The sequence below is a fragment of the Uloborus diversus genome, chromosome 5 (genome assembly GCF_026930045.1).
Source record: "Uloborus diversus isolate 005 chromosome 5, Udiv.v.3.1, whole genome shotgun sequence".
Classification (NCBI taxonomy): domain Eukaryota; kingdom Metazoa; phylum Arthropoda; class Arachnida; order Araneae; family Uloboridae; genus Uloborus; species Uloborus diversus.
In genome coordinates, this window is record NC_072735.1 from 126,939,764 (window position 1) to 126,963,300 (window position 23,537).

At 33.3% G+C, this 23,537-nt stretch overlaps 1 protein-coding gene across 1 annotated transcript in view; it reads left to right on the forward strand.

Moving 5' to 3' along the window:
• LOC129223130 (uncharacterized) overlaps positions 1-23,537 on the forward strand; it is a 408,522-nt gene that overhangs the window by 162,884 nt on the left and 222,101 nt on the right. Inside the window, exons 19-25 of the mRNA XM_054857696.1 lie at positions 1,087-1,246; positions 3,102-3,333; positions 6,829-7,093; positions 8,064-8,150; positions 9,276-9,597; positions 11,962-12,132; positions 17,565-17,805. Coding sequence (XP_054713671.1) covers positions 1,087-1,246; positions 3,102-3,333; positions 6,829-7,093; positions 8,064-8,150; positions 9,276-9,597; positions 11,962-12,132; positions 17,565-17,805 — 1,478 coding nt within the window. The remainder of the gene's footprint in view (positions 1-1,086; positions 1,247-3,101; positions 3,334-6,828; positions 7,094-8,063; positions 8,151-9,275; positions 9,598-11,961; positions 12,133-17,564; positions 17,806-23,537) is intronic.

Genomic DNA, 23,537 nt, shown 5'->3' on the forward strand with positions numbered 1-23,537 from the left:
TTTGCTATGGTGGTTTTTTTATGTACATTTCAACACCGTTTACTCTGCTATCTTTTACACTATTCACATGGTTTATAAAATTATAAACAGTTTGTTAATGTAAACATTAGTGCTTTTTAGTCAATGTTATTTCTTTATTTTTTAAGCTCTAATAGCAGTCAGAATGCATAAAAAAAAAGGAAGTTTTTTTTAATGTACATACAAAAAATAATTTTGCGTCATAAACACCAACAAAATATTTTTGCTTCATGTAAGCGCTATTTATACTTAATTAAGATAATTACTATTATCTATATTTAAAACTAGAAAATCGCCCGTCAAGATATGACGGGTGAAAATTGCTTTTACATTTGAAGAAAGAAATTGCCTGTTTGATGTTATTTTGATTGTTGACATTTTAACCCTAACTTCAGTAGATAAACCAAGCGTTCATCGCTGATCACTCTTTCGTTTCTTCATTCCTCTGAAATATCAGTTTGACCAGTAAAACACTTAATTTACCGGATCCAGTTCAGCCACAAAGCTGCACAATGAAGCCTTTCTCTGCATTTTAAAGATTACCAAAACATATTCGCAACTCCAGCGCTCAAATGCGCTTTCTTGCGGTAATTAACAATACTAAAGAAAAAGGTAAAACATTGCATTCACGGGTTTTCCTTGGGGTAAATTACAGGCTTCAGACAGTTTATGATGCAATGTAATTTCAGAAGAATAGAAAAGAAAGCTTCCCACAAACACGATGAAAAACTACTGTCATTCACTAAGCGTCAAAGCAAGTCATAAGTTACGGCATGCGTTTGTTTTACCTTTTTCATCCGCCATTAGACAGTGACTGCAGTGCCCCCTATGGTTTATTGGAGTTACGAATTATCAAATCATCATGCAGTGGCCTGAGTTTCTTTGCTGATGACGTCAGGAGCGATCATTGGGTAATTTATATAGGAGGATTTTTTTGTTCACCTATTAGAAGCAAGGGTTGTTTATATTAGTATTTTAAAAACTTTATGTGTGAAATCATAGCTTAAATATTTTTTGCCAAAAACTCATAGTGTCACGATTAGTAATAATGAGGATATCATTTTTCAGATAGTAGATGGAGACATTTATTATGCCAAGTGCCAGATGGATTGTTGTAGTATTCAGTCGGCAGAAAATTGCGAGTGTTCATCTATTGGTGAATTTATTCTAGAATGTTCTAGAAGCGGTGGAGATGTGAGAGAAGGATGGAGACAACCAGGATTATGTCGTAAGTATATCCCTATTTTTTCCCTATTTTATTTCACTTAATTTTAAACATTTTGACGCATTTTTATTGCTCTTAGGTAGTTTTTATCTGCAATAAAAATTAAAATCTGTGGTATTATCAAAGTGTGATGTAGTGTTATAAAACAAAAGACTTTCGTATTTTTACTTGATTGCTATATTTTTTTTAATTGATTTAAAGAAAATGAATTATGACTATTGAGCTGATTGTATTTTGCAGTTACTATTTCGCAATTGAAATACTTAGTTTTCTTTTTTTGCTCCAGCCATTTTTTAAAACGTGTATATAGAATTTCATTGCGATTTTTTTTGTCTTAAGATAAAATACAAAAAATATTTTCTGTAACTTGTGATTTTAAGAAAAAGTAATTATTAAGTTCAGAGAAAATACTTTCGTAATTCCTCCATTCCTCAGTTTTATGTTAGCTTAGATTTAACAGACATTTTCTAAAAAAACTATGGAGAAAAATGTCAAAACCCTGTTTGCGATCATTTTTTTTTATGTTTGTAGCCAAAATGTCTGCGCAGAAAAATAGAAAACAATTTCAATGACATCCAAAAAATAGCTTTTAAAAGCATTTATTATTTTTGTTTATGACAAAGAAAATGGGTGCAGTTCATTGACAGGGTTTCTCGTGTAACCAATATAAATATAAGAACACTTTTTAACAATTTCAGTGAATTATTATAGTGCATAAACGGTACTAGATAAGCATTTATATGTATGGAACTCAATGTCTTAGAGATACTTGAAATCTGGCCCACTGAAATCCTTTAAATGTTCAATTGATAGCAGCATTCATACCTACTCTATTGTATTCAAGTGATACTTCATTGCTGTTTTGCCGTATTTAAAATGAATTGGATTATCATTTTTGTAAAAACCATTGTAAATTAAATGGATGCCCAATTTGGTTCTCTTGCAGTTCTTATGCTAATTCAGTACAGAATGCAGTGGCAATAAACTATATCCTTTTGCAATAGAATATTTCTATGCGTATCACATTCAAAGCGAAAGCTGTTTCGTTCCATATGCCAACTTAGAGCAGCAAACCAATCACGTGCTTTTGCATGAATGTACTTTTAAATCAAAACGACAACCAAAGAGTTATCAAGGCGAGAATTGGGTTGTTTCTGAAATTTTATACGTATTTTTTTCTGAAAGAGCATACTTAAAAACATAGATTTTAAAGATTTTTTTTTAAAAATTGACGAAGTTTAGTATTTTAAGAAAAAAATATTTGAATCTGTGCGCAGATTCATTTCTTTTACGCTTTTGCTCGTGACATCACAAGTGATGAAATGCCATTCACTGATGCGATCAGCGCAGACCGCAATATTTTGGTTTTTAGATGAAAATGCAAATAATTTCATGTTTGCTTCAGAAAAGCCTTCATTCAAAATTCTCATTCTGCTATTAATATTACTGTTTTTGGCAGCCTTTTTTCTTTAACAATGGTAAACATTCCGCACGCCAATCAAGTAGCACGCCGAAGTAGATCACTTCTGACATCAGAAAGACCACGCCCTATGTCTGAAATTGGACATGATAAAAAATTAAATAAAATATAACTATTGGGAAAATAAAAGTTTTTTTGGGCTCCATGTCGTGCTTTTTTGTTTATTCTATCAATTTTAGTGACTAAAAGTAGTACTTTTGACTGAAGGATACAACCCCCATGCTGATTTTAATGTATAAAGCCATTGGCGTGAGCTGCAATTCTACGACAAAAAATCCTTTTCTTTCACACAATCGATGTAAAACCAACATTAATATCATTTTATATTCATTAGCTCATGTTTCTGAAAAATATTTTTACTCTATATAATCCTTTTAGCCATGCTGTGTTCCAACGGAACAGTATATAATGAATGCGGTCCTCCATGTGCAGCTACTTGTACAGAGATGGAGCCCGCTTGTGAACAAGAGAAGTGCGTGGACGGATGTCATTGTCCTGAAGGAAAAGTCCTAGAAAATGGGCAGTGTATACAAATTGACCAGTGTCCGTGCCATCACGGTGAAGAAGTATATGAACCTGGTGACCAAATGCAGCAAGACTGCAATACATGGTAAATTATATATGTATATAAGGTTGGCTCTCTGTTTAACTACTTTCAAGGGACCACAAAAAATCGTCCTTAAGTAGAAAGCGTCCTTAAATAGAATGCTTTTAAAACTATAGCGAACCATCTGGGACCGTGAAAAGCCGTCTTTAAATAGAGAAAGCCGTTAAATAGAGCGTCGTTAAACAGAGAGCCAACTGTATTTCTGTTTATCCTTTTCATTAAGGTGGTATGAAACGTGATACAATATTGCAAAATAACTGGCAATACAAATTGGTGCATAATATAATATTTTCGCGCTTACTTGCGTTCTCTGCGTTGAACTATAGTAAAATTAAGCACCATCTTTAGTAACCAGCACGCAGTATTGCCTCACCCAATTGAGATATTTTGAACAGAAATTCAGACATTAGAAATTAAATATAATCGGACATGAATAGCACTCAATGAAGTTTTCATTAAATACTAGTTGCATTACCCAAGGTTGCACAGTCTTGAATATAACAAGAAGTTCCGTCTAGAACTATACGAGCCTACTTTCCCGTATACCCATACTACTTTCTAGTACCTGATCAATATTCTCAAAAATAGCTAAAATCGCAAATTGTTTCAAACATATTTTTGCTAATTTCTAGGAATAAAGCATTCCTCACACATCTAAAAAAATTAAAAAAAAAAGCAGCAGATTTTAAACAAAGCAGCTAATACACTTTTTTCCCTCAAAAAAATTCTTTAACAGCTTTCAAAACGAGAAAATAATAATTAAAATTAATAAGCTTATTAAAATAAATACATCATATCAAAAAAAGTCGTTTTTTTCCCCTGTTGCCAAAAATAATTTTTTAAATGAATTAATGCACTTACCAAAATAAATAAAAACAATAAAATGTCAACTTCAAGAAATACTTTTCACTGTCAAAGAAAAAAAATCGTCTGCGCATATCGTTATGTAGAAACATAAATGACTTTGAGTTTATTCGCCGAAAACTGAATACCTAAATTAAAACTTAAGCGTGAAAATAAAAACAAATCATATCAACAATAATTATTTCACAGTGAAAACCATAGCTGCGGAGTCGGCGTCAGAGTCAATCTCATTTTGGGATAAAGGTGTCGCAGACGAATATCCAAGAATCGGAGTCAGTCATTTGTCCTCCGTGTATAAATATTTGCCAAAGCTACAAAGTCAAGAGTCGAAGTCGGGGAGTCGGAGTCCGATTAATTGTCGGGCACAGGAGTCGGAGTCAGGTGCCTCTAAATTCTCAGAGTCGGAGTCTGGAGTTTGGCGTCAATAGCTATTTCCAACAAAATTTGTTTGAAATAAATCCGCTTTCAAGTACGGAATCTACATTGACTTTCAATTTCCCCGTAGGCGCTAATGTTAAGTTTTTTTTGAACTGTTCAAAATTGAACAAAAATAGTTCAAATCAAAAAGTGAAATATGGGACTGAAGTGTCCTTGCCGAGATCCTTCGAACAAAAAAAAGTTTGTTCGAATCGGACTATTCATTCAAAAGTTATTAGGGGGGGACAGACAGACAGAACGACGGACCGACAGACCGGCAGACATTTTTCCTCATCTCAATACCCTACTTTCCAATTTTTAATTTTTCGATATTTATTTAATTATTTTATTTTTTTTTCCGCGACATTTTTAAGATGCATTAAGCCTTTTTTCATGCTTTTTTCTTCTTTTTCTGACTTTTACTGGGAAAGTAGGCTAAAAATTGCGCGAAGTGACGCATATCTTAATACCAGGCTTAAATAAAAGGAAAAAAGGGTGTAAAATTTCCCGTCAACGTACATAAAAGGACAATTTTATGACTCAAATTTTAAATTCAGAGCTAGTTGGGTTTTTTCTTCCCTGCCCCCCCCCCAACCCCGCCCCAAATTTAAAAGTAGCAAAAATACCTCTGAGCTGAATTGGGCAAAAATCTGACGTAAACTGTGGATTTGTATTAGGAACAAAGAAATTAAAAAATGCCTTCTTCATGGAAGTTAAAAAAAAAACCTTTTAATATTTAAAAAGTGAAGCCAATTTGATATCAAAGTTGTAATTTTGTTAATTATGCAAGCAATCAGAGATTTTAATGATTAGTGGGAATATAATAATAAGCTCTCTTTATTAAAGTACGGCTTAATTAGTAGTTTCAAATGTATGTTTAAAATAGTATTTAGTAAATTTGAGGATATACTGGCAATTTATCATTTTGGTAGAATGCTTATTATTGATGTATTTCCCCTCCATCATTTATTTTCACCCCAGAAAAATGACATTGATAATGTCTATCATGGATGTGAGAAATTTTCCATTAATATAAACCTAATAAATGCATTTTCAGTAAAAATTTCTTTTCTTTGTTGCTACAATCTGCACATGTTAAGAATATGAAAACATGTTCACTTCTTTTTTTACATTAATTTACATCCCTGAAATTCAAGTTAATGGAGGTGAGAAGTCAGAATAACCACACCAAGTTTTTAAAGGAAAATCTAGCTTCTTGTTTTTTTGACAAAAATATCACAACTTCAACTACGGCTAAAAAGAAACAAGGGAACTTGTATCATGGAAAACAAAATTTGATGCCATTACTGCCACGTGTTAATGAGGAATGGCATTTTATGTTTAGGTAACGGAGGTGAGAATTTAATGTGTGACATGACTCCTTGTCCAACTAAAATCAACTAAAACACAATATTAAGAAATTAAGTATACTTAAACAATTAGTAATTGAGACACTTGTGAAAAAAAAATAAAAATATAAATTAAATAAGTTTTTAAGCAACATAAAGTCACACAATGTATGACTGTTTATGCTGCTTAATACTTGTATGTGGGTTTTGTGACATGCCACGGAGGTGAGAATTCACATGTTGTGAACCAAAAATATACTAAAATAAAAATTATTATTAAAAAATAGTTTGCAGGTTTAAAAACATATTTTTGATGAAATTAAAAATCATTATTAAAAGAATTGTTCCTTAAAATTTTTACTGTAAAAGGCGCATGACAGAAAAGTTACTTTTTTAAGAACGACCCATACAGTTATTTATAAAGTCTGACCGCGAAGAGTTGACCCTTGGCTCCGCCTTGTGTTTCAGAATTGTCCAATTTCGTGAAGGGCCAAAATGGAGAGGAAATTTGGACGGATTTTTCCAGTGTGGCATTGGTTCTTGAGCTTGAATACGTCACCTTGGAATTCAAGAAATTAGCGGAAATTAGGTTTAAATATTCGCATGACGAAAATATACTACTATTACATTTTTTTTCATATCGCCAAAATGTTTCTAAAGAGTAAAATATATGGTACGCGTTCTTTTTTTCTTCCTCTGCTTATTTTAAGCAATGGACTCGTTTTTTCAAATAATTGACAAGGGTCTTTAGATCGCGGTCGAACTATATAATATACACACACAAACATATGTGTTTTCTTTTTTACTATGCATAATCATTTTTGCTTATGAAAATACTGACAACAACCATTTGTATCGTTTAAAAAAGTGTCTGCCAAGAAGGCAAGTGGCAATGCACAGATTCTATTTGCCCATCTACCTGTTACGTCAGCGGTCCTCACATTACCACTTTTGATGGACTCGGTTACGATTTGTACGGCCGATGTCCGCATTACCTCGTGGATTCTGATGACTTTAGCATTCAGCTGGAATATGGGGAGAACTGCAAATTGAATGAAGGAGGCGTCTGTGTCAGAGGGCTAACGATCCAAACTGCTGAAGGTGCAGTAGTTAAGCTCAAGTCAACAATGGAGGTAAGATTAATGATGAAACGTGGAGCTCATTTCTCATTTTTATCAGCGGAACTTCCGTAATTAACTGAGATCTCAAAACTTATTTCTTCCGTTTATTTAAATTGATACATTAGAAGGCAGCAGATTTTCTACTTTACAGACACACAGTTGCTGTAACAGATTTTAACAAAGTAGTAATTTATAGTTAATTAATATTAAGAGCAAAACTCTATTCACCTCTAAACTTTTTTAGACATCCATTAGTACAAAAATCAAAGAATAAATATTCAATGAGTGACGTATATTTTACTACTAGAAAATTGCCCGTCAAGATACGATGGTTGAAAATTGCTTCTACATTTGAACGAAGCAATTGCCTGTTTGGTGATATTTTGATAGTTGAAATTTCAACCCTAGCTCCAGTGGATTAACCCTAAACTCCAGTAAATAGCGTTAATTGTTGAGCACTTTTTTGGTTCTTCATTCTCCTAAAATTAGAGTTTAGCGATCAAAACAGTTAAGATACCGGATCCTCTTCAGCCTTACAAAATAAAACATTTCCCTGCATGTCAAACATTATCAAAAAATATTTTTGGTAATGTTTGACATTACCAAATTCAATGTTGCGTTTCATTGTTAAAGACGTCAGAGCGTTACTTGATCAGTGAATTCGCTATTCAATATATGAGGATATTTTACTCTCTGCTTTTAAAAATTTTATGCGGTTGTAAAATCCTTTATCTCAGTTATGAGACAGGGACAGTTGAGTTTTTTTTTTTTTTTGAATAAATCGACATAAGCTATTGTTCGAAGTTTATCTTTTAGAAAACCCTTCTAACTACAATGTTATTGATAAAATTCTGTAGAAATTTCATGATTAGTAAAATATATTTTTCAAAGACCAATATACTAACGTCAAAGTGGACTTTTCTATTTATTCTTCTATGTGTGCATTTGTTAGCCATTTGTTATGTAATAACGTATTTTTCAGGTGTCAGTGAATGGAAAAGAAATATTTAACCTTCCAGTTCAGGCACCAGGGATATATGTTGGACAAGCTACATCGACATACATACGAGTATGTACCCTCTACCACTAATTACTTGAAAAATGTGATATCGAAAAAATTATTATGTTTTCTTAATGCAATTCTGAAACAAGAAGATAATTTAAAAATTTTGCAATGCAACGTTTTTACTTTCTTAAAGTTGAATGCTATTTTTTATCATTTTAAGAAATAACGTTGCTCAATTATAATACGGAAAAAGTTTTTTAAAGATATATTTTTAAAGTTGTCACGAAAACAAGGGATCACTTTTGAAGTATAAATTCTTTTTGTCACAAATTTCTATAAACGTTACATGTTTTATTTAATTCAAAAACATAAACACAGATTTTAGTCAAGTTACGAACTGCAGACGATCATGTCGATCACGAGCAGTCTACACGAACAGTACTTTTACTTTCTTTAAGCACTTGTAAACGTGAAGTCAAGCACTCAAGGGCCGTTCGGCCGTCACATGCTGGGCAAAAAGGCGTTTTAATTTCATTACCATTTTGCCATATCTTCTAACATTAAAATTAAACAGGGGTCAGCACCTTTTTTAATCTTTACATTTGATACAAATATACTCCTGAAACAGTTATATTTTTCTTTAACAATTTTGTTATTTTAAATGTAATTCATTTGCGTGCGTTAATGTGCGGGAAATCCAAAGTCAACCTCTTTTAACTTGCATATGAAAGAGTTAATATCTAGGTTTTATTAATATATTATTGTTAAAATCAAGTTTAAATTTTAAGAGCAAAGGCTCCGATATAAAGGCAACATATCTCATTTGCTGAGAAACAACAGTTTAACCATTGAAAAAAATTATGTATTGGGCCATTCCATGAAAAAGTAGTCAATTTGTCTCGAACGTGACGGTTCATATAGTATTTCATTATAAAGTAGTTATTTAAAAAAGTAATGACTAAATCGTTTGCTTAAAGAATCACACATTCGTCTGTAATTTGTCGAGAAATATAATTTTTAATCATTAGTTTTTTTAAATAATTATTTTTAATAAAATATATAAGGCGTCACGTACGACAGAAAATTACCGTTTACCGTGGAATGGCCCTCAATCTATATCAAGCCTACATTTTCCTATACTTTCATATAATGGGTGCCTGTTACCTTCAGCTACTTTTATTCTTGTAGGCTCGTTTGAATAATAATCTCGAAATATTTTGGAATTTGGAATCAAGTGTCCAAGTCAATGCTCCCGTGCAACTCTTCGACAAATTGAGGGGACTTTGTGGAACGTTCACTAAGAACCAAGCAGACGACTTTTACACACCGGAAGGAGACGTGGAGAAGTCATCAAAAGTATTCTCCAGAAAATGGATGTTAGAGGAATCCTGCAATGAATTATTGGGTCTTACTGCAGTGGAGAATGAAGAGAAGTTTTGCGATAAGTATCCAAATAGACGGGTTTTAGCTGCAAATGTATGCAGTGTTATCAAAGGCAGTGTGTTTGAAGGTTAGTTATTCAAAATTTTAAAGCATTTATTTTCCTGTTTAGTTTTTATGAATGAATTTTTGTAATATCTTGCATAAGAATTAAAAAAAGATTATTAAAGTAAAAGCATTTAACGCGACATTTTTATTTTCCTTACACGCAAAATATTATGTACAATTAGGAGTTGATTCCTAGAAATAATAAAATAATTTTAGTTGTTAGAAGTTCAACGAAATTTAAGTTGGAGTAAGCATTTTGAAACTAAAAGTAAATATAAAGTCATGCAGTTATAAAAGAAACTGTTGTCTTCATGTTGTCTCTTAAAGGTGTTAAAAGTATCCTTGGAAATTGTAAGCATCAACTGTTTCGTTTAACTTGGAGTTACTGTTTACTTAAGCTCTAATGTAAACAAATCCACTGCATGTTAAATAAGGAATAACTAGTTTGTGTGAAGTGAAAAATGGAAATCAAATCTATATATCCGTCGGCTGCAAAGTTCTAAAACATAAAAAAAAAACATTATTGAAGCTAAATACCAAAGTAATGGAATAGCTCTAAATGTATATTTAAAGTCTACCCATCAAGATCCACTAAAATTATGTAGGAGTACTCCAAAGTCCAAGAAACTAGACGTATGTAAGTTCTGCTCGAGTAGCCCTAAAACCACATTTTGAGTTAAGCAAACAAAACCTGTAAAATTTCTCCAAAGGTAAGTTTTCTTTTCTTCAGTTAAGTGAAAATGAGTCATTTTCCAGTTTCTCTAAATTGAACTTTGCATACCAATTACATTTCTGTCAGTTGTTTGTAAGCACTTGTTTTTAGCTAAATTTTAATGATGTATGAATATTAAATATGAAATGAGGCGAAATACTTTAAGCATTTATTTATATTTCTTGCTGCATAACTCATTTATAAGGAATTAAACAAATTATTTCTAAAGAAATTGTGAAGCAGATACGAAACTAACTACTTAATAACTTTTTAATTCATTCGATTAGTAATTTGGAAAAAAAAAGATTTTATTCTTCTACAAATTCTTAGTTCTATGATTAATCTTTTCTCGACAATAAGCTGAAATACTCTATGACTTTTTTTCTTAACTGGAAAATCTTTAGCTGAAAAAGATTTCACTAACGCGATCGACCATTTAATTAAGTAAAACACATCACAAATAAAATAAACATTACCTGCGCAAAGTCAGTACTTTTATAAACACCTTTGAAGACAATTTTAGTTTAAGTAAAATAATTTTAAAGATTAAAAGAGAAATTAGAAATAGAATTGTAAAAAAAAAATATATTTTAAAGAGAATTATAAAAAAAATATTTTAAAGAGAATTGTAAAAGAAATACAAATAAATAAGGTTTTTTTCTCCTAAAGAAACGGCCATTAATTTTTCTTGCAAGCTATTAACTTCAACACTTTTTCGCGTTTGCTTTACCGAATTGGAAATTGTCCGGAGCTTTCTTTTCACTTCAGGAAATAAATCAGAGGCGTTTATTACAATAAAATTTCCTGAAAGGTAGTTCTTTCATTTTTGCCATCGGTAAAGGAATAAAACTGCAAATAAATCACGACGTTTCTTTCGCCTTCATAAATGAACTAGCTAACGTTAGGCTTCTTTTTCTCTAATTTTATCTTTTAAAGTTCTGTTTAATAATTTTCCAACTTATAAGTAGATATATTTTTATATACATATATTAAACTCCCCACAAAGCAAAATGGGATTTTCTTTGTAAATTTTTTGCACGTAAAAGCAGTCAATTCCAAAAGTTACTCCCGCTGAGCTTTAGCTTCCTTTAGCCCGCCATCTTTTTTTCCGAATTAGAAGGTAAATTTTTCTATTCATTTAAATAGAGTTTTGGAAAAACGCTGTTTTTTTTTAGAATTTGGAGCTGATTGAATTTCTGTTGTGAAGCATTTCTTTTAGAAAAGATTTTCCACTCAGTTTAAAGTTAAGCTAACATTTTCAGAATTTTAAGTGATTTTTGTTTTGTTTTAAGTTTATTAAACGAAAATGTCAAATTAATGTAACTACGCTTGTGTTCTAGAGTTTCTTGAGCTTTACTTAGTTGTTTACTTTTCTATTTTTGCAACTGTATTAAATTGGGTGAACTGGAAAATATTTTATTTCTTTTAGAAGAATACCTCAAAAATTTTAATTGGATTTAATCAGACAAAACAATACAAGATGTATTTTTTTTTTTTAGTTTTACACAATTTATTTAAAAAAAACCGTATGTTGTTTAATTTCAGTTATGCTATCAAGTACTCAGCAGTTGTAGATTAGGTCACTTGGCAACCTTCATTTTTGTACTTTATCAAAAAGAAAAAAATAACGTTTAGTTCGTCTCGTCATGTTTGCAAAGTTTTGTTGCCTTTCAGAATGTCACAAAAGTGTTGACTACGACCGTTACTATTCTGATTGCATGGAAGATGTATGTGGCTGTGAATCTGACTATGAACGCTGCTCCTGTTTGTCCTTATCCAACTACGCTTCTGCTTGTGCGAAGAAAGGAAAAACTTTATTTTGGAGACAAAGTATTCCTTCTTGTGGTATGTAAAGATGAAAAATGTATTAAATCTGAAAACTTCAAAAAATCTGAAAGTACTCTACCAATTCTGGCGCCTACCATATCGTCACCTCTGAGCAGCAGTGAGATATATAATCCCAGAAATAGCACTGAGATATCTTACTGTTGCTCTGAGTTGACGATATGCGAAAAAAATTTTGGCATTGGTTTTATTTCGGTTTATTTATTGTTTTGAAGTTACAACAATTTTTGAAAGATAAAGTTAAAATAATAATAGCGATAATAATAAACAGAATAAAGGACATGGAAATGACGTCAGAAATTGGCGACAACTTAGAGATATATCGCCAAATTTGCCAAAACTATTGAAATACAGTAGAGCTCCTTTAACACAAATTAATAGGAACCGAGGGATCATATCATTTAAATCTGCTATTAATATCGTTCAGATTACAGAATATATCAGTACCTCAGAGCCAGACTGACGTAAGTCCAAAAATTGCAATTTTCTGTTTTTTAATGCATTGTATGTAGAATCTTATTCTGCATCAAGGCATGTGAATATAATTCTGAAACAAAAAAATAACCGTCTTTGGCGTGTGCCAGACAATCTTTTTATCTCTCTTCTGTAAAGTAGCGATTATGTGACTTACGTTGTTCTCTGGCCCTGAGGTAGAGATAATTATACTTTCCACATGCCTAGTTGAAAACAACAGCTTTGTCTTAGCTGAAATGGATTACAAACAGTGCTGCGGAGTCGGAGGGAAAATGGCCGACTCTGACTCCAGAAATTTTAGAGTATGAGACTCCGACTCCTTTACTCCAGTTCGATTAATTATAGGTACTACAAGAAAGAGGGAAATCTTTTGCAGTACAAAATATTGCTTATTGAATTGATGGTAAACATAGAATATAAACAGCATTGCAGTAGAAAATACAGTATGTACATTTCGTATTAGTGGTCTTTGGATTAGTGGACGTTCAAATTTTGGATTAAAGAGACTCTACTGTACCAAATGCAGTGTCAGTTTGGCAATATTAACGCTATTTCACGAGGTCTCCATAGTTTCCCAAGTTAATCAATTTCTGTGGATAGCTAATCTCTGTAAAACAACCTTTCTTTTCTCGGTTCGCAGAAAATTAGGAAGTCCAAATGCTTAAAATACTACTCTCTTCATCTTAAGTCGCTTTTAATATTGCATTTTTTTTCCTCTTGCGCATTCCATCAAATTATTTTTAACGAGGTTTAAAATGTCAAGCTCCAACAAAGCATTAAATGATTGAAAGTTTCAAAGTACTTTTTACTCTCATGTATAAAGTAAATTTCATTCCTTAAAACCAGCTGTATTTAGGGAGCGGATTTTTAGGGTTAAAACCTCGTCCAAAATTCTTGAAAACTGTTCCAAAACATGCTTTTTATTGCACAGTTTGACTAAAAAATTACTATTACTATTTTATTTCGTTTATTCTCTTATTTAATTTTCCATTTCACTTGAAAAATGAAATTATTATTATTAAAGAATTGTGCAAGATGTATTCAGTATTTAGTATTTTTATTGTAATTATTGTGGACATCCTTTTCTACGAAACAATACAGCGTTTTCTTTCAGGCTTCGAATTCCTGACTCAAGCAAACAAAAACGTCAAAAACCTTTAAATTTTAAAACGCAAAACTTCATATTTTACATATTATTTAACTCAAAAAATATGAATTTAAGAATTATCACTGAATGCGCGTATATGAGTACACTTGTTGGAATCTAACTCCAAAATAGGACGATGTCGGAAAAAATGCCCACATCACGAATGGAGCTTTGACAAAAGCTTGAGGAACCGGTCTTTGCGGTCATTCCAAGCTCGTCAGCTTGCGAGATCGAGATTTTTGCTCACGTGATCGGTTGTGATGTAGAAATGTCGCAAAGTAGTATTCTTATCTACTCGAATTTAACTTGCGGCTAGGTTCGAGTAGATTAGAACACAACTTTGCGACATTTCTACGTCCCAACCGATCACGTAAGCGAAAATCTCGATCTCGCAAGCTGACGAGCTTGGAATGACCGCCCTGATTTAATTATCGACCTTACTGCAATCCCATATTTTTCTTCTAAGTGGATTCTGTTTTCATAATTGGTTTTGTTTTTCAATTATTTTTATGTAAACTGGCATCTTCCCTCTTCCTTTAGATTTATTGTCTGTACATTTCTTCTTTTTATTTTTTTCATTTTTTGCTTTCATATTTTGTATTGTGATAGCTATTTCCAATTTGTTTATCTTTCACCCTGTTTTTTCTGCATTTCTCTATTTGTTACATTGCTTTGGTAAATAATTTTTCCCGCCAGTAAATTTATTGCTAGTTTTTTTGGAGTGGTTTCATTTATTGGACAATATACATTGCTTATGGGATTTCTTGGGAATTTATTACTTAACAGTTTTTTCCTGGTGTAATTATGTAATAACTTTTGGCTCTAGGTATCATTTTGTCTTGTTTAGTTAATTTCCATGTTTTGCTATTCATATTGTCTTTTGTTCCACTGTGCTGCTTTCCTCGGATGACTTTTCATCCAAAAGCTCACGCTTCCTTGCATTGAAAAATGGTTCCTTGTAACCCAGAAACACGTGTCTGCAGATATTTTCAATTTTTATGTATTAAAACGTTGGTAATTCATTCATTTAATTTTCAAACACAAAGGTATTTATTCGTTATTTAAAAGCGCAAAGTTCGAAGTGGAAAGTTATTTTGGAGCTTCGCACTTAAACTTGATCAATTTGCGATGAGGTAAGTCAGTAGTGATCCAAGTCCAATTTTAGATTTGTCACATGGGCGAAAGACATTCGCATAAATTAATAAGCCACATAAAAGACAGAAAGCGATTGCTTTAAATTCTAAACATTTTGTTATAGAAAATGAATGAAATGAGTATGAATAAAACATAATAAAGTAATAACAGATGGAACAAGTTATGAAAAATGCAGTTACTTTTCTTTGCTGGCAAAACTGCGATGGCACTTTCAATTACACTTGATATCAGAAGATATATACATACACATTTTACTGTCGTATTGTGTTTTGCATTTGTGGACTGTAAAATACTGGAATATCCTGTTATGCAAAAAATGTCCATTAAGTTTTAAGAAACTCCTTCCGATGTTTTCGTTTTTAATGGTCGCAAAATAGATGTGGCTGTGTTTCATTCATCCTCCGAGTTTAAAATCAGACTTGAATCCCTAATGATTTGCAGCGTCGCAAACCGATCAAATTCAAGTGCACTAACTCCGAAATCTTTTACCATTACTGACTTTGCAATTTTGTCAGTGACTCGCGATTTGAGCTTTTTTTCTTTTCTTTCCGATTTAGGAGTTGGGTTCCAACACACGCATCCAATCGATTCTCTTGAGTTGTTAAAAATACATCGAATATTTAACGGGAGGGGGGAGTTGTATAGTGTGTGTGCACATTTTATTTCTTTCTTTCACTTAATATATACGCCATTTTTTACATTTCCAGCCTCCCTCATTTAAATAACCTATTGTAGCAAAAATCAACAGGCTATTAAAATAAAATGAAATTTTATTTCTCATATAAATTTCACGAGAAATGTGTTTGGTAAAACGCTCCCCGGAACAAAAGCCTGCTGTGTACCTATTATAGTGTGATTAAGTTACATAATGTAGGTACTTAAACAGTTCCTTTCCATATTCTCAATATGCTTCACTTTGATGGTTAAAAATTGATCTAATGGTCTTGATTTTGTGCGCATTGTTTCTTCATGTAGAAGTTTCATTTCATTAAAACTTTATCAAGTTTTTAATCTTCCTTGCTCATTTTATTACAACCTACAGAGCTTGATTTAAATATTGTTTCACATAGTCAACAAGATCTGCATTGTACCTATATGTTGTTAGAATTACCTGCACATTCTAGCCTTTCTAAATCATTTACAGTATTAGCAACTATTCAACATTTCAAAGGATATTGCATCTACGAGACTCATATAGTAAGTCCATTGCTCGATAAACGAATTTTAAACTACATCTTCAATGATCAATCATATTTACTGGCTTTAATCAATAAAACTATCGAAACAGGCGAGACAGCTTCTAATTCAAGGAAATCTTTGACAACCGCCATCAAATTGTAATTATCTATGTGATTATGCTACAAATCCATATTGTACCCCATATGGTACATTGTGTCTTCGATTTCTCAGCCTTTGTGCTCCCATGCAGTTATTCGACCGAAAACCAATGTAAAACACAGACCGTTTCATAGTCGCCATTTTGATGCCAGAAAGCATGATTACTATGTAACTATACTGACATAGATATAACTTTTTTATATATTTTCTTTGTGAGCGACGTGATTTTTCAAACCTCAAACAGCAATAAATGTAGCCAAATAAATATCAATGACATCAAATTGGTTCATAAGTTAGCTCGTACGTACATCTGTTAAGTTCGACCAAACATTTCTAACCAGCTCTAAAGGGGGGAAAAGGAAGTTTTTTAAAAATTTTGTAATCCAAGACTACAGCTAGGCTATGAAGCAATTAGCTTTAATATTTTCCAAACATTCGTTTTTCTTCTATAAATTTCTACGTTTTATAAGGCAAGTGTTCCAAATTCGGTCAACCTAAGGTTCATGGTCTCATACTTCGGGCATTTATTTTTCAATTGGATTTCATTCAGCAAATGGCTCATTAAAGATAAGAAGCAATTCATTCCATGTGAAGATTTAAGTTTAAATTATGTTTGGTAGCAATTTGACAAAAAATGGCAAATTGGTTTTATTAAGAACAGCTTACTCTCTTATAAGAGCAACTCTAAAAACGCCTAAAAAGATTTTTAAACTCAAAAAGATTTTTTTAAATTCCTTAATTGTCAATTTGGAAAAATGTTAAACCACATTTGATAAACTGAAAAACAGTATAGGAAATTCCATATTTACTTCAATGTAAAGGGGAAAAGCAATCCACAGGTTCAGAACACTGATAAGTAGTTATTATATATATATATATGTGTGTGTGTGTGTGTGTGTGTGTGTTTTGGCCACTCCTGCGCACAGTTCGTGCACATGTGTGTAGCATATGCACCATTGGATCATATTCCTTTACCTGACCCTCCAGTGCCTTGCCCTTAATAAGCACATATCAGTCGTAATATCACCAATCATGGCCTTATTGGGCTACAGTCTAATTTTCTTAAACTATAAATTCGCAGAAAAAATGATGGTAAACAGCGACTTTTTTCTTTTTTTAATTCGTCAGCTACATAAATAAGGCTTGGGAACAGTATTTAATATAATCAGGAAATAGTCGCCGATTAGTAAAGCGTATCAGACCAATCACAACTCATATGCATATTTGGAGATATTATGAATAACATTACATTTTATTATGCAGAAATATTAGAGGTTTCTCGAAGTGTTTTATTATTTGTAATATGAATATTTTACAGGTATTTCGTGTTCCTTCGGGCAAATGTATCAGTCGTGTGCCAACCCTTGCTCATACAGCTGCAGCGAAATCGCTCATATTCATGACAGCTGCGACGGCAGCTGTGTAGAGGGCTGTGTCTGCCCTCCTGGTCAGACGCTGAATGAACACAAGAGATGCGTTCCGACATCCACTTGTTCCTGTTATCATAGTGGTCACCTATATCCTCCTGAATTTCTTCAACGTCGGGGGAAGGAAATGTGGTAGGCATTAGCTCCTTTGAAATAGTTTCATCCACATTGTTAGGGATTATTTTCAGTGTCTCACAAAAAAAATGGTTAAATATAGCAAAAATAAAAGTTGCAACCATCATATTGCGGTTAAGTGTTAACAATGTAATGGTATTTTTTCAAATACCATGCGATTTGTAAAATGTTCAGCTAACTTCGCATTAAAACGCTGAGCCCTTACATTTAACAGCGTAACAATGAAACTACAAAGCTAAAATTTGGATGAAGCAGTTTGGCTGTAGTATTCTTAGAATTATAGATATACAAGGGTATACATTTATTGGATTAGAATAATTTTATATGCTAGCCTGTTTTTCTGTCGTTAGTCGAGATCTTCCTTAATCTTTTTTCAAATTCTATGGTTTACCGTTCAGTTTAAAGCTTATCGTCCCAGCTAATGACAAAAAATAGACCCATTGTCATTTTTTTTTCTTTATGACAAAAAAACCCGCATATTTCTGTTTTTTATTGCCTAATACTTCAATGAACAGAGTCAGAGGATGAAGACACATTGTATCGGTTGCATAGAGCGTCGTGCTAATAATAGGAAGTACAGAAAAATATAGTTTTAATTGTTTTTTATATTAGCAGAGCTCTGATAAAATTTTCCATTAATATGCAATTTAAACTCATTGCCGGCTTCTGAGCTACACTTATGTTGTTGTTAACAAACATTTGGCAACAGGAAATGAAAAATTTAGTTTCAATATGATAAATCGATCAGTTTTAACATTTTAAAAATATGTTAGCAAAGAAGAAGTGTCAATTTCAATTTATTTATTTTATTTAAAAACAGTGCCATAAAATTTGAGAATGTTTTGCGTAGGTTAGCCATATACAAAAGTGTTTCTCGTGACAACGTCATAACTGTATAAATATTTCATTAAACTTCTAACGTAAGGCATCATTTCAAAGTTTTTTTCACCGCTTTCAGCAAAAAATATTCGGAAAACTGACATTGTGGCGGTTAAAAAAAAAATGGTTTAGTATATTTTGTTTTTTAACACACATTGCTGTTATAACGCATTGCTGTTAAACTTCACAGTTCAGTTGGTTACAGCGTTGTGTTAAAAACACGGAGCTCATGGGTACGATCCCAACATGGGTTTTGTCGTTTTCGAATAAACTTTTATCCTTAGAATGATTCTGATCCTCATTTCCGATAATATCGAATCCAATGTCATTGCAGGATTTTGAACCACTGTTGTAATGTTGCATTAAAATCAGATTAAAAAACCTTTTTTTTAGTATAATAGAATAAAATTGCGACAACGTGTAAACTTGTACAAATAAAAAGAGCTAAAAAGACTTATCAAACAGTTGTTTACACAGTTTTTTTTTAAGTCGTTTTGACTGTTTTTATTTGAACAAATATATACTTAATTTCGTTGTACAAAGTTTTTTACTGTTTTTCTACATGTGTGGCAGTGGGAAGCAAAAGGATGTATCTGCCAAAATTATAAATTTGGAGAAAACCATTTCAAATGATAGGTGAACCCCTCTGTCTTGGGGCAAAATAAGTACTAACAGAATTGGTTGGTGCTGCTGTGTACAGCATCATTTAGAAAAATATTTCAATGAAAGTCTACCGAGCCCCGCACCTTTAAACACATTTTACTCAAAACTTAAAAACGTCCACTTACATCCCATTGCTTCTCACTGCATCATATGTCTTTAGCGTGTTTGGGGGGTTGGGGGGAGGGGAGTCTTCTTCCCAAATTCGTAAAAACTGCAAAGTTAAGGCGTCATTTTATTTTATTTTTCATCGCCATCGGCGAAAAATAAGCTAAGTTCACATTATTACTGTTTTTCAAGAAACTGCCGTTAAAAAAAATCGAATTTTTAAATTACCGTTATGAAGCGCGAGTGTTTCGCGTAGATCAGCTATTGAAAGTTTTATCAATAACTATGCTTTTTTTTTTTTTTGATCACGATTTGTAGCCTCGACTGTTTATCGGAATAATTTTCCCCATTTCATAGTCAATTCCGCTAAATAAATCTTTGTTTTTATCGTTTTATGTAAGCAGCGCAAACAAGCAAAATAGCTAAGTAAATTGTAGAGCAAGGATACGTCCAGGGGCTTCAGAATCGAAATGATTTTTCTTTGTAATTTATATTTGCGTAACGTTATTTATTCCAAGCTTGCATTTTGTTAAAAGAAAATATGTCCGCGAGAAAATTTCCTAAAACATATGAATCTAACTTAATATTTCATAGGCATGAATTATTTAGTCAAAATAAATATCCATTTATTTTCACTGAAAATAAAACGATTACTTGTTTTGTTAAATTTATTCAAGCATTAAAATATTTGAACACAAAGATAATAAAATACCAGATTGAGAAGCAGAATTATTCGATGTATACTACGCTGTGGAAAGAATTTCTAAGTAACTGTTTCATTCTGAAATGCGTTCTAACGCGATTTTGCTTTTGAAAAAAGAAGCGTGAAGACTTAATATAATTTGAAAGTAAGGAAATAAGAAGTATATCTGTTACGCACATCCACATTTTGGATTTAAATCATTTCATAATTTGGCTGTCTGCGTTACAAATCTATTTTTGGCAAGTACTTTTAAGACATAATTTTTAATAGAAGAATAAGAAGTAACAACGTTTAATAACACAAGTTAGCAGATTACTGCAGACACGTGTTTCGGAGTACTAACAAGAAACGTCTTTTTCAATGCAGAAGAAGCGAATCAAGGATTAAAAGACATCCGGCTCGGATATCATTTCATCCATAAGCTCATTTCTTTCGCATCGAAAAGGGCAGACAGTATTTGCCTTCACTCCATTCATTATGTTTATACTAGAGCGGGTGACAATTGGTGATTTTAATGCTTTTCACTGCGTCAGGACGTCCTTGGATATTCTCCTGATATCCTCAAGGCAGGATATTCGGGCCCTGAAGTTTAAACGAAGAGGCAGGACGGAATTGCTTCCACTGGATGTCCTGTATTTAGTATTCACCTAGTCGACATTTCCGGTCCGGAAGATATAGAATTGCGGACACAACACAGACAGACGCACACAGCCATCAATCTTAGGGAAGCGAGGGGCTTGTTGCAACATTTTTTAAAAATTTCGTCATATCTTAGATGTATTGGTTAAATTATCACTCAATAAATTTTGATTGGTACTCTGACTATTCTTCTATGAAGTCAAATTGAAAAAACATCACATCTATAGGTATCTCTTTCAGAAAAAAAAAACTAAAAAAAGGGAAGTGTTACAACCTACCCCGTACTTGGGGTTTGTTGTAGCATCTATTGGGGCAGATCATAACAACAATTAAAAACATGAATTTTACACCATTAATCATTTATTCTCTTCACATTTTGCTTTGTTTTCAGCAAATAATCAGGTATTTAACGAAAATAATAAGATACTTCTATTAAATAAATCTACTATTAAATAATTAACTGAAACACTTTTTTTTTGTAATCAACAATTTAAATATTTTAGTTTTAAACTATTAATCCTGTTTTGTTGTAAAATTCTACCATAGGTACTTATATACAAACCAGGCACTTCGAAATCACAGTAAGTTAAATTATAAACCTCCAAACTAAGTATTTTAATTATCTCTTAGTTCTTACATCTTATAATAATCAGTTTGTTCATAAATCTCTTTATCAATGAATTTAGTCTTCGTCTGAGTTACAGTTAATACGAACAAAAGAAATAGTATCTCCTCCGACACATCCTTCATGTGCCCACATCTTACACTGGTGTGCAAAAATTAAGGACGAAGTCGAAAAGTTATCATATCAGCTGAACGAAGAGGCAGAGCGGACAGAAAGACCAATCAGGAGAATAAGTAAGGTGATGTACGGAAGCACATGTGCAGATATGCAGGCAGACCTAATGGGGGAGTGTCTGAGTAGTATAAAGCATGTTGTCGGTGTAAGATCAGTATTTCTGGCAAAGAGATTACACGCCGTATAGCAGTTAAAGTCACACCGAGTTGCTGCCTCAGCGAGAAATGGCGAATAATCAATCTGTTAGACGACATCTGCATGCTTTTACCCGAGGTCGAATCATTGGGAAGTTGGAGGAAGTCCGCAATGTGACAAGTGGGGCTGCAGAGTTCGGAATTGCTCACAGCATCGTTTCACGACTTTGGAGACAATTTCAAACTACAGGAACAGCTATCCGGGGGTTCAGTAGTGGTCGTTTACGAGGAACCACACCCGCAGATGACCGGTATATTGTCTTACAGGCCAGAAGAAACAGGCAGCAGACAGCGGGAGAAATCGCTAGACACACGACACAGGCGACTGGACGACCGATATCGCGTTTTACCGTGGCCAGAAGACTGCACGGTGGTGGTCTGTTTGCACGACGCCCTATACGGTGTGTACCTCTAACACCTGCCCATCGGAGAAGGCGTTCTCTGTAGTGCCGGGAACACCGGAATTGGAGAGACAATGAATGGGGACGAGTACTCTCTACAGATGAGAGCAGATTCACTCTGAGTAGCGATTCTCATCGCATACTTATCTGGAGAGAGCGGGGAAGCCGCAATCATCCCTCGAACATCATTGAAAGGGACAGTTATGGAGGTCGCGGTTTTCTAGTTTGGGGAGGCATCATGCTTGGTAGTCGTACAGATCTTCACATCTTCGACGCAGGTTCAATCAACGGGACACGTTATTGTAACGAAATTCTTCTTCCATATGTGCGTCTTTTTAGAGACGCTATGGGTCCGCAGTTCCTTTTCATGGACGACAATGCACCATGTCATCGCACAGTAGCTGCCGAACAGCTCTCGGAGAGTGGGGATATTGAACGCATGGATTGGCCGGCACGATCTCCGGATCTCAATCCCATCGAGCATGTATGGGATTTTCCAGGCAGACGCTTGGCAGCTCGTACCTTACCACCAGTAACGATTCGGGAGCTTCGATTGGCGCTGCAAGACGAATGGGCAGCAATGCCTCAACAACTCATTGACACCCTCATTCTCAGCATGGGCAGACGCTGTGAAACCTGCCTAGCAGTCGGGGAAGATCATATCCCCTACTAAAGACCAGATGTTTCTTGCTGGACACCCATCACAGGGATGTTTCGGCCTTCAGTCGCATTGCGCTCCATGCTACTTTTTCAATAAAGCTTCTTTTTAGCCCTCTGATTTCTCTTTTAGTAAGTGTTGCTTACATTACACATGTCCTTACGTATTGGGGATCTTAAGGTATTAAATGTGTTGATTTGGAAAGCTTCTGTACAAAGTTATATTGAAAAAACCGTCTCAACCTTAATTTTTGCACACCAGGGTACAATACATTCAACCCAATCACTTTTTGAATGACGATACCCTTCGCTGCAAATTAGACAATACCTCTCTTCAGATTCAGATTCCGAATCCGAATTTAAAACCCTTTTCTTTATTCTTTCTATTTCATCTTTATTGTTTGCAGATTTTTTACCATTGCCTTTTCCGATTACTTTTTCTTTTTCATATTTTTTCTGCTTTCTTTTCATCTTTTTTTCATATTCCATTCTCAAAGCTTCTTCTTTAGGTGTGTCTGTCAAAGCAGTGGACTTCATTTAACGCCTGTTATTTATATTTGTTTTTCGTGGTGGTACCTTTAGTAATGGTCTAATTTTCGATGGGGAAAATTTGTTTGGAGTTGGTTCGTTTGCAGTTTCGAGATTCAACACGATAAATTTTCAATCACATTTAGATAATTTTCTGATTG